This window comes from Ananas comosus, linkage group 14 (genome assembly GCF_001540865.1).
Source record: "Ananas comosus cultivar F153 linkage group 14, ASM154086v1, whole genome shotgun sequence".
NCBI lineage: Eukaryota > Viridiplantae > Streptophyta > Magnoliopsida > Poales > Bromeliaceae > Ananas > Ananas comosus.
The window spans coordinates 1,428,334-1,440,121 of NC_033634.1; the positions used below are offsets into that span (position 1 = coordinate 1,428,334).

At 34.8% G+C, this 11,788-nt stretch overlaps 2 protein-coding genes across 2 annotated transcripts; both read left to right on the plus strand.

Annotated features, from left to right (window-relative positions):
• Window positions 274-1,937, plus strand: LOC109720549 (probable plastid-lipid-associated protein 8, chloroplastic). The gene is made up of 4 exons (XM_020247752.1): window positions 274-563; window positions 680-803; window positions 1,093-1,272; window positions 1,594-1,937. Exons 1-4 carry the CDS (start codon window positions 360-362, stop codon window positions 1,782-1,784), a joined length of 699 nt encoding a protein of 232 aa, XP_020103341.1. The 5' UTR covers window positions 274-359; the 3' UTR covers window positions 1,785-1,937.
• On the plus strand, window positions 2,615-5,883 carry LOC109720731. The gene is made up of 3 exons (XM_020248020.1): window positions 2,615-3,570; window positions 4,520-4,612; window positions 5,343-5,883. Exons 1-2 carry the CDS (start codon window positions 3,174-3,176, stop codon window positions 4,588-4,590), a joined length of 468 nt encoding a protein of 155 aa, XP_020103609.1. The 5' UTR covers window positions 2,615-3,173; the 3' UTR covers window positions 4,591-4,612; window positions 5,343-5,883.

The window sequence follows — 11,788 nt, forward strand, 5'->3', positions numbered from 1 at the left end:
AGAAATAGCATTGATTGAGATTTTATTTAGTATTCTGGTTTGTGTGTGTATTTTTTTTTTCTTTTCTTTTTCCTCTGTTTGTATGAAAGTTCAGAAAAAATAATGCACAAAATATTTGCTAATTTTCTCAGAAATTAGTGGCACTGGGTTGCCAAAAAGAATGGGGGTCCCACCTAATCCAAAATCTGAAATTTTATTGGCTGGAAATCTAAAATCAAAATTCTCAAGTTCCCAAAAACACCAACCAAGAAACCCCCAACAAAAAGAAAAAAAGAAAAAAAAAGAAAAAAAAAGAGAGAGAGAGAGTGAAAATCACAACAAAGCAAGCCATCGCGTGCTACATATTCACCACTCAGAAAATGTCTTCTTCTTCCTCTTCCCTCTCCCTCTTCACTCCCAACAAATTGCTCCAACCCCAAACCCTAACATCTCGCCCTAATCCCCCGCATCCGCCGTCCGTTTCCCTCCGATCCCACCGCCGCAACATCTCCACCGTCCGATCCTCTCTCATAGAGCCCGCTCTCAGGGCGCCCGACGACCTCGTCGCCTCCATCCTCTCCAAGGTACATCACCTCCTCCTAGTCACGGATTTATCGTCCCACATTAATCACCCAACAATTATTATTTTTATCATTATACTTGTTTTTTTTTTTTTTTTTTTTTTTTTTTTTTTTTTTAGGTTAGGGGAACTGATCGAGGAGTTTCGCTTACAAAGGATGGACATAACGAGGTAGCTGATGTAGCAATTCAACTCGCAAAATACTGTGTTGACGATCCTGTTAAATGCCCACTAATTTTTGGAGGTAATACGCGATTTCAAATATTTCGAATCATGCTTCTTATTCTTCATCAAATCATTAATATTTTCTCGCAAAACTATGACACTCAAATTTGTTGTATGTTGATCACACGGTGTTTGCTTTGTGTGCAAAAGAGTAGCCACAAACATTCTCCTCACAGAAAAAAAACCAAAAAAAAAGAGAAAATTCTATCTAGTACCAGTGTGGAACTTCAGATGATGTAGAGAGACATTAATTACTAGATATAAATTTTCAAAAAAAAGTCATTGCAACATATGTTTGTATCACTCAGAGTGGGACGTCGTATACTGCTCGGTGCCGACGTCGCCTGGAGGAGGTTACCGCAGTGCCCTCGGCCGCCTCGTCTTTAAGACAAATGAAATGGTGCAGGTCGTCGAAGCCCCAGAAACGGTGCAGAACCGAGTCGCGTTCTCCCTTTTCGGATTCCTCGACGGCGAAGTATCCTTGACAGGTGAGCTTTCGCACACGCGGCAGTGGCAGCGGCAGCGGCGGCGGCACTCATTCTCTTCGATCTCTTTCGAAACTGTTCTTTTACTATCTATGCATCAACATTGTAGTTATAAACCAAACTGCATTCATAGCAATTTAAATCCGGTTTCTTCGGTACTACTTAAGCTGCCACTTCGATTGATTTCACTTTAATGCCTTATAGCTTCGAATTCGCGTGCCGATCAAACCGTAATTGTGCCACTGAACTAAGATCTACTTGCAAAAGTCGTAAATATGTTATGTCGAATTGGGCTGATTTTGTAGTTCCTGATGTTCTACCCAGGCAAACTAAACGTACTCGACAGCAAATGGATTCAGGTTATATTTGAACCCCCCGAACTGAAGATCGGGTCGCTGGGTTTCCGGTACGGCGGCGAGAGTGAAGTGAAGCTCGAGATCACGTACATTGACGAGAAAATCCGGCTTGGTAAAGGTTCGAGAGGTTCGCTGTTCGTCTTCCTACGGCGAGGATAAACTTATACTGGTGCTCATCTTTTTCCAATTGCAAGAGAATACTGAGAATGTGATCTAATTGTGTGAGAATCACTTCTGGTGCGCGTGTTTCAGATGACTTAAAAAACTTTTTAGAGGAAACAATTTGATTGATACCTTGATGTTATGTGCTTAGTCTAAGTTCCTGATTATTCTTTCTTTAGATTTAAAAACAGAAAGAGTAACAAAAAATAATAATTATATGGATGATAGGTTAGGAATTTGCCAAATTCAATGAATCTCTTTTAGGTAGTAAATTTGTCTATAAAACTACTACTGCTTAGATTACTTGCGAGAACTACGAAATCTATATTTTTCAAAAAAATAATAAAATGTTATTTATATTTAATAACTGTTATTTCAACTAGTGGGTAGTAAAACGCCAATTCGAATATTTGGTAAGAATCAAATCACGTTGTTGTTATTTTAAGGGTTAATTTTAAAAATGTCTATGTAAATATAGTAAATGACAAATATATTCCTACAAAGTTCAACTTTCATATATTGTCTCTATAAAAATTCCGATATTTTTGAATATTTCTCTGATTTGTTAGCGTTAGAGAACTATTAGAGAACTGTTTATATTTTCAATTTTGCCATCATAAATATATCCATCCAAAAAGGATAACAGTATAATATAAAGAAATAAAAATATCAAAAATTAATCAGGATTAAGTATTTAACTTATGATTAATTAAAATTTTTTAACAGATTCTAATGACAGCAATATATTTGAAAATATTAGAACTTTTGTAGGAATAATATGTGAAAATTGAATTTTGTATAAATATATTTATCATTCGTTATATTTGTATGAATCTGTATAAATTTAAAATTTTATTTTAAATATAAAAAAAAGAACGCCTTTCCCTCCAAGTTATTTTCCCACTTTATTTATCAGTGTGCTAGCAACCAGTGGTTTTGCCCAGTGGGAACGATTATTGGTTGTACGGAGTTTTAATATTTAAATATAATTATTTTTTGGTAGATCACTGTATCATCTATATAATTTTGCCTCAGTCACAGGCTTTTTACAAGTTATTATAACTAATCAATTTTGATCCAAAATGACAATTTTTAATTGATAATTTAATAACTCTACAGACGAAATAATTGTTATATTAAAAATTTTGTATATTTTGTTCATACTTATTCTACTATTAATATAGTATATACCTGTTAAACCGTGTTGATTCTCATTTAAGTTCTACCGATAATAATAAAAAAAAAAAATAGTATACTTTTCTTTTTTAGTAATCAACACCATCATCCTTATCCTATAAATAACGCCCACATCCGAAACTTTCGACCCTTCTACATTTCTCTCTCTGGTTCTCTCTCTTTCTCTCTTTCCCCTTCCTAGCCCTTTCCATGGCGCGGCTCCTCTCCCAATCCCTAATCCGCGGCTCCCAAACCCTAATCCGAGCCCCCTCCGCCCCCGCCCCCGCGTCCCTCGTCGGCTTCCGCCGCCGCTCGAGCCTCTCCGATAGGGTGGAGCTCATCGAGGTGGAGGTGGGGGCGGAGGCGGAGGAGGTCGAGGTGCTCGGGATGCGGCGCCTCGAGGACGCGATCCACGCCATCGTCGTGCGGCGATCCGCCCCCGATTGGCTCCCCTTCGTCCCCGGCGCCTCCTACTGGGTCCCGGCGCGGCGCCGCCCCTCGGGGATCGCGGAGCTCGTGAGCAGGCTCGCCAACCCCATGACGGAGGAGGAGTCGCTCTCCTTCACCACCGTGCGGGGATGGCCCTCCTCCGCTTACTTCGTCGAAGGTGAGATACTCATCTCTCTAATCGTCCTGTCCCTTGATTGGGGTTCGTGATCTCGGATCTGTAATCTGATTCGTATGAAATTGATTTGGGTTTGATGATTTTGCCCCATTTTCATATGCAATGTTGTGATATGTGTACCTTGTTATTATTCTCTTAAGAAGATATGCGATATTCCTTATCGTTCTAATCTGTTGATCTATTGATTCAATAAAATGCAATTATCCTCCTCATTACATATAGTTATGTTTTCTCCCCCCAGGTGAAATGCTATATGGAGACTCTGTTAGAAACTTAATTTGGAGTACTTCTAAGATCTAGTAGAGTATGTTTTTACATGTAGCAATAATATTAATTCAAATGTTTGCAGTGCATGAGCATGTGCTTGATGTTGATTGTCTTGTGTATACCCATGTAAATTTATCATCTCATTGTCCATAAATATGTTTCTGGAGATACTTGAGGAATAATAAACTCGCGTACAGGAAATACATGTATATAAGAGATAATCTATCAGGTAAATGAACATACTAAATGTAGATTGCTAGCGTCCTACTTCTGCAGCATTATCACAAGATAGGAAGATTGTGTTGCCACGGTGTGACCAAAAAATATCAGCTACTATGAAGATACTAGGAGTTTCTCTGTCCGTAATGAACATAAAGTGCATCAAGCATGGTATATGTTCAATTTGGTCAGAATTCCACTTGTTCTTGTTATAAATTGTTTCAATAACACAGGATTTGTTTTGTCATGTTCCATGGGAACTATATTTTGAGTTTGTTCCTCGAGTTCTTAACATCTAACGTACACCAAATTATTTTCACCTCGTTTATTTCTCATTATATCATAAATTCTTATGTTTTTTCCTTCAATTCTGATTATTATTTTGCGCTTATCTATATATTTTGTTGTCTTTAGTAGGTGCTAATCGTTTATGTCCAATTTTCAGGTGGGCCCCCGCATCCTGTGAAGAGGAGGTCAAAGAAGGCTTCAGCCCAGACTGATGATGAAGAAAGTTGAGGGGTTGCTTGCTTAATATGGAGTAAGTTAAATCTCTACACCTCCTCCATGTGACTTATAATTATCTGTTTCATCTTTTTATATAGATTTTAAAGGTTTTTAAGGTGTATTTGTTCTTGATTAACTCTAGATAATTGTCGAGCATCCCATATTGCTAACCCTTTTATTTCAGAGGCTAGTTTCCATCTATAGCATGAGTTTTATTTGTCTCCCGCTCATCTGAAAATTCAGCTTTTAAGTTAGTTATTTGCTGCTCTTTTCTTTGCCTAAATTGGGATTTATCATTGATCTAGAATTATAGGTTTGGTTCCTAAGTTGTGGTGATATTCCAGAAAGGTTATGCACTATGAGCAATGTTTAATTATGCATAACTTGAACGTTCTTACATGAACTTTTCTGGCATGGTAGGAGCTAGTGGGGGTAAGTTTGTGGGTATAATCTACAGGTTAGTTCCTGAACTTGCAATGGAATGCAGTTTAGCTCTTAACCCTTCGCCTGGAATGGTCATGAACTTAGTTTTTGCTAATATCGTCCTTGTGCGGACTTGGATCCAAAGCCAAAACCAAAAGATTTTGGCACCAGATAAACTTATGGGTGACATTGCAAGAAAAAAAGAACTCAATAATGGCAATGTAATTAAGTGTCTAATCAGCTTAAGTAAAAGAAGATCAAGCCACAAAGTAATTCATGCGGGTACCCATACAACGTAAATTCTTACGTCTTCTTTGTTAACTATTGTTTTCAATGAGCAGGCTCTCTATCACCGAGCAGCGTGGAAATGCTAAAATCTTCGTGCGAATGACATTCCATTTGTACAGAGGGTGAGGGGCTCTCAGTGTTACCAGCATATCCTTCTCTCTTCAAGCTTCACCGCCGAGAAAAAATAAAAACCCGGGGGAATTTAAAAAAAAAGAATGTTGTAGCTTCATTGTACTAGATCCTTCCCTTGATCCCTGTTGTAATGTAATCATCTCATAATGGATCCAATATGTGATATACAAACTGATGACCAGTAGTAGCAATGAACGAACTCCGACTTTGTCTTTTGGAAAAAAGCATAAGACATGCACATAAATAAATAGATCATTAAAAGCAACAAATACCGGTGAATTTGTGATGCTTGTATGGCCCTCTTTATGCTAGTGTTATTGTTGGTCATTCATGCTGGATTGGAATTTTGAAGTTTTTGTTAGTTGGGGGAGGGTAATGCGAAGCATGATAGGGCAGGGTGTACGTAAAATACTGAATGTTGCAGAGCTATCTGAAGTGCAGTGCATATAGTGCATTTTGATATGGATGTTTGAACTTTTATTTTGTTTATTAGTCTATGTAATCTTTTATTTCATCTGATGTAATGAATTAATTACATCTGTGTAATGTTTAACTGCTTTGTAATATGTTTCGACGAAATTTAGGAATTTTGTGAAGTAAAAAGTGATAAAAGTTTGGGTTAGAAAATTAAAACTTTGATGTTTTTTTTTTTTTAATTCCTTGACCCTTTTTAGTTTTTGTCAACTATGAATCAACATTTAAAACAGTTACAAGCTTACCTCATTTGTGTTAACTTTTTTTTTGAAAAAATGCACTGTATGAAAGTGTCGGATTGTTGGCGTTAATTATTAATTTTAAAAATTTGAGCAGTTAAAAATATATAACTAATTTACTTAAAATATATATAAATATATCGTCCATAGATTTTGATTGTTACTTGGTCCGATCAGCCTCACGCTATTTCCAACGTGACTCGACTCAATCCAATTTTTCGTCACAGTACAGGATGTTGGCTTTTTTTAATCCAACAAATTTTTTTTTAAAATATCTTCTATATATTATTTTTTAAGATAATATTAATTAATTAAATAATGCTTTATCAAATATCTTAAACCATAAACCAGGCTAAACAGGCTCTTAATCATACTATACAATATTACAAACCCACCAAGCCCATGCCAAACTCTACTAAACAATTTGTCACGCATAAATAAATCACATTCTAATTATTAAACCTAAACCTCCTTTACAAATAACTTCTTGGTTTTCAAACCCACTTTGCATACTATATTGTACCTTCTTATAAGGGCATTAATATTTTTAATCCCATCTATAACTAGGCTTCTTCCTAGGATTAATCATGTTGTTAGAAAAGCATAGATAGATCTCAAGTAAAAGCCTTCCCCTGTACCAAGTTGCTCCTCACTCCCGTAACAACAACATCAATGTGGTCCCTCTCATTCTAATTAAAACTATGTTCTTAATTATGTCCCTAATCATTTTTTTAATCCAAGAAATTAGCTATAAAGAAGCCCCCCCTATGCCTTAAACAAAACAAGCTACAAAATACTTAAAACACACATCTCTACCCTACACTTTGTCCTTTCTCTATTTGTGTTTGTTACTTACACACAAGTACTTTCTCAAATAAGTTAATGAACCTCTAACTCTTCTTTAGTACGTACGTAGATAAAAAATATGTGTGGTTTTGTTGTTTGAATCTTCTCATTTCGATTCTCGAAGGGTTCACCAGTTGATTTGGTGGACCAGGTCTAGAAAATAATTTCTTCCTTACTAGTTCATGTTAATTTGGTTACCTTCTCTAATGGCATTGTTTTGTTCTCTCTTTTCTACACTAACCAAAGGATTTTGCATGTTTTAAGGCTTTACTTTCTCTTGTGTTTCTCTTAGCCACACAAGAAAAGTCCCCAGGATTTCGATCTTATGGGTTGCTGATATGCTGATATGATTTGATCACATCGACGGGTCATAGGAAACTGTTTGTAGGATAAATTTTTCGACGATCTAAACTCCAGCATTAGTTAAGGATGCTAAACTACTTGGAACTATGTGAACCGTGAGTCTAGCTCCAAACTCAAACGGAACTCGGACTCGACCAATTTCGATCAGAAATCATGCTGAAACTCAAAAGTCGTATTCTCTGAAGTTGGTTTATGAAAATGATGTCTAACGTGTTACAACACGTCGAGCGAATGCAAACAGTGTTAGCTCGAATATTATTTGTGAATTTTAAAGCAAAGAAGCTGAAAAGGGAAGGAATAAGTTCTAGCATTGCTGGCAACTTCTGTGAAGAAGCGGCAGCTGCTTTAGTTGGCTAAACATTGGATCCCTTTTTAGTCAATTTATATGCCAATTTCCTAGCTAAAGATGAGCATAAAGAGGGATATCTTTTGGGAGAAGATGATGATGCGTGTCCACTTTCATCACCAACCTTTTTTGAGTTGTGAAAGTTAATTTCATTCAGAAGAATATCAATTCATACATTTATTTGCAATTTCTTGTGGGTTCGAAGAACGAAACACACGCGTTTTTCTTTTCGAGCGTCTATTTGGTTTGGTTGGAGCCTTCTGTAAAAGTGTGGTTCGATAATTTATCTAAAGAGTTGGAACAATTGTTGACCCGACTCACATCCGTCATTTTAGTGGGTCTATCGATTCGGCCCAAATTAAAACTATATATATCTGATGACTCAACTTTTATATCATTTTGAGTTGACGGAACCAGCAACAAAAAAAAAAAAGTAATAAGAGTGTGAAAAAGAGGAGTAAAAAAAAAATTGGTAGAAAAAGAGAAAAATACTTGATGTTATTTTTTTTACAAAAAAAATCAAGTATTTTACTTATTGTCGCCTTTTAAATGTCTAACCATAATACTCTCAAAAGGACAAGAAAAAAAAAAAAACTTAATTAATTAATTACCCATGAAATAGAGTCTGACTTAGCAATTTTCGCTGGCTAGTTATAGTTATTTTAAAAAGTTAAAAATATCGTTAAATACCTATAATTAAAAATTAGATTTAGATTTAAGAGACAATAATAATAATCTCCATTAATTAGAAGGGAGCTGTGGAGTGGGACCATGGTGCGAAGCTCAAATGTCCAAAATACCCATCACCCTCTCCTTTTAACTTCAGGAGACAGCTCAAATTAACTTGCCCTTGTATTTTAAGAAGAAAAATAAAAAATCCATGTTGACCATGACTTATTAGTTCCTTAAAATTTGTCCTTTGTACATCAATTTAAAATTTAGTATAATTCACCAATTTGCAAGTTGATAAATAATATGAAATTAGATCAAGAATATTTGGACCAAAGTTTGTTGGTGACTCAGTATAAAAATTTGGAGTAAAAAGTTAGTTGGTGTATAGTATATGTTTTGAAGAACTACCGTATAAATTATATTAAATTTTAAATTGCAAAAAGAAATTTTCCTTTGGCGGTGATGGGGGCTTCTCCGCCCCACCCCTGACCCCGTCCCACCGTGTTGCCATTATTANAAAGTTTGTTGGTGACTCAGTATAAAAATTTGGAGTAAAAAGTTAGTTGGTGTATAGTATATGTTTTGAAGAACTACCGTATAAATTATATTAAAAAAAAGGAGTTTATAAATACTATCTAAAACGCGAGGCGCTGATAAATAAAATACAAATTATAATTTATAAATTTAGCCTTCAAATTGTGATCTTGGTTTTAATTTTGCAACAGATTGTTTCTCGAAATTTGACCTTATGTCTTACTTTATTCTCAGTAGTGAAGTTTAGTTCGGACCCTTATTTCGTTCTTAGAGTTTTTTATTTTGCTCAGAAAAAGAGTCTAATATATCCTTGATGTAGCATAAATTATTACAATTAAAAAGTATGAAAATAAAACTAAAATTTCAAAATTTGTAATCAACCCAAAGTTTTTTAATTGTAGTGGTGCCAAATTATTGTAGTGTTAGCAAAACAAATCCATGAGAGGAATGAGTGGGCCCAACCCCTTCCCCAACCATGTGATCATATTAGAAGGTGCCCTAAGGGCATTTTTGGAAATTGGAACCACCCCTAACTGGTGTGAGGTGGATCTCATGACCATATGAAGCCAAAGTGATGGGGACTTCACAACCAAAAGCAGTGTGCAGTACTCACACCCATAAATCACAAGAAAGGAAAAAAATATAAATATATGAAAAAAATGTTTTACATTCACTATATTTTTTTGTGGTACCTTTGCATAAGAATTTTTGCAAATATGAAAAACTACTCAATTATGTACCTCTTCAAAACTTACTCATTTGTATAAGTGTGTGACATCATCAATGTTTACGCGAAAATCAGGATTATACATGAAAAACATTTTTGCACATGTATCTTAGTATAGTACGTATCTTACAAGGATATATCTGAAAATACTAACTTTATAGCTTTATATATATATATATAGAGAGAGAGAGAGTCCGGCTACTATACTTTTATGAGTATAGAGCCTACTGTACTCATAAGTTTTTGGCCGTTAGATCTACCCTTTAATTATTTTCACCCGTTGGATTATACTATTCAACCAATCACCCACTCAACCATAGGGGGCCCACTATCAATCTAACCGTAATCACTTTCATCCTAACCGTATATTTTTTTATCTGAACGGTCGAAAATTTATGAGTACAAAGGGCTCTATACTCATATGAGTATAGTAGCCCCAGCCTATATATATATATATATATTCCAACTATTGTAGCAGTTAATAGAGTAATTTAGACAAGAGATAAGCTTGCCTACCTAATTATCTTTTAAAAGAAAAATATATATTATTTTGTATATTTATAAAGTTATATATACGGAATATTATTTACGACATTATTAACAAATGGCTCACACTCTACAATAAAATTAAGATAAACAATCATTGAGAAATGAATATTTTATAAATAAGAAATAGAAACAGAAGAAGTGGTGAGAAATTGCGAAATCTCCTCAAAAGAAAAAAAAAGAAAAGAAGATGAGAGATTGTACAATCCTCGTACCAATATATACAGTAAAGTTTTGTGATCTCATCATGCGAGATACTATCATTAGTTGCCACCTATATACTATATAGTGCATGTTCACTTAAAAATCTTTACTTCTTATTAAGAGAATATTCAATAAATAGTGTCCTTATTAGCTCAAAACTTAACTGTAAAGGTTCTTTTTGCAATAAAAATTAAGATGCGAATTAAGAGCTCAAGTGTTTATGTATTTGATTGCTTTGCTTTCACTTTGCACACAAGTAGCTTTCTCCTACCTCTTGTAATAATGAGGGTCTAAGCTTGTTATATACATGATTATGCCAACACAAAATGTTTAATTATTTTGGTAATGAAGTACACAAGTACGAGATCATAGGGAGGAAGAGGGACCTAAAAAAAAGTTTACAAATTTGTTTACTCTATATTGCATATACGATAATTCTACAGGGGCTCGCTAATAATAGAAGTTTGAAGTTCGAACCATAAGTACAAGCAACAATACCACATACTACTTGTTCCCTAGAATTTGAACATGAAAGAGTCACATGATGTAACAATGGTTGTTCATTTGGTGGTGGCATTTACGCTTTGTTTATTTGTTTTACAAGTTTGAGTAAAAAATTTAACTTTTTAGTAAAAAGTACAATAAGACCATGTACAATTTGTCCTTTTGAACTCAAAAATTTTCTTACCTTCTGGCTTTATATCGTGTTCGAGTTATAACATGCCAAACGAATAGAGTGTAGACTTATATAGTAATTTGTATTTTCTTTCCCCTTTGTAACTTGCCAAATTATCCTTTATCTTTTTTTATTGGTCTCATATGCTAATAATTAATTAGGATTTAATAGCTTGATATAAATGGTACATTAAAGGCAAACTTGAAAAAAAAGGGATGTAGGGTTATTTTAGTCGTTTTGATGATGAAGTATGTAAAATTGTAAGAAATTTGGGGGAAGGAAGAAGTAAGGTGGCAGATTTACAAAATTTTCCATTTCACACTGTAATATTTCATTTGGTGTGCGGCGCGGTTACAATTTAATTTGCGAGTCATAAAAGTCTAAATCACGAAAACAACATTTTCAGTACAAGCGATAAGAACACCTTTAACTTACCCGTTTGAATTCAAATATATATATATAGGCTGGGGCTACTATACTCATATGAGTATAGAGCCCTTTGTACTCATAAATTTTCGACTGTTCAGATAAAAAAATATACGGTTAGGATGAAAATGGTTATGGTTAGATTGATAGTGGGCCTCCTAGGGTTGAGTGAGTGGTTGGTTGAATAGTATAATCCAACAGATGAAAATGATTAAAGGGTAGATCTAACGGCCAAAACTTTATGAGTACAATAGGCTCTATACTCATAAAAGTATAGTAGCCGGACTCTATATATATATATATATATATATATA

Coding starts and splice junctions, on each gene's coding strand:
- LOC109720731 (XM_020248020.1), top strand. CDS start 3,174: ATGGCGCGGCTCCTCTCCCAATCCCTAATCCGCGGCTCCCAAACCCTA. Junction 3,571..4,519: donor CTCCGCTTACTTCGTCGAAG/GTGAGATACTCA, acceptor TCCAATTTTCAG/GTGGGCCCCCGCATCCTGTG.
- LOC109720549 (XM_020247752.1), top strand. CDS start 360: ATGTCTTCTTCTTCCTCTTCCCTCTCCCTCTTCACTCCCAACAAATTG. Junction 804..1,092: donor ATGCCCACTAATTTTTGGAG/GTAATACGCGAT, acceptor TGTATCACTCAG/AGTGGGACGTCGTATACTGC. Junction 1,273..1,593: donor CGGCGAAGTATCCTTGACAG/GTGAGCTTTCGC, acceptor TGTTCTACCCAG/GCAAACTAAACGTACTCGAC.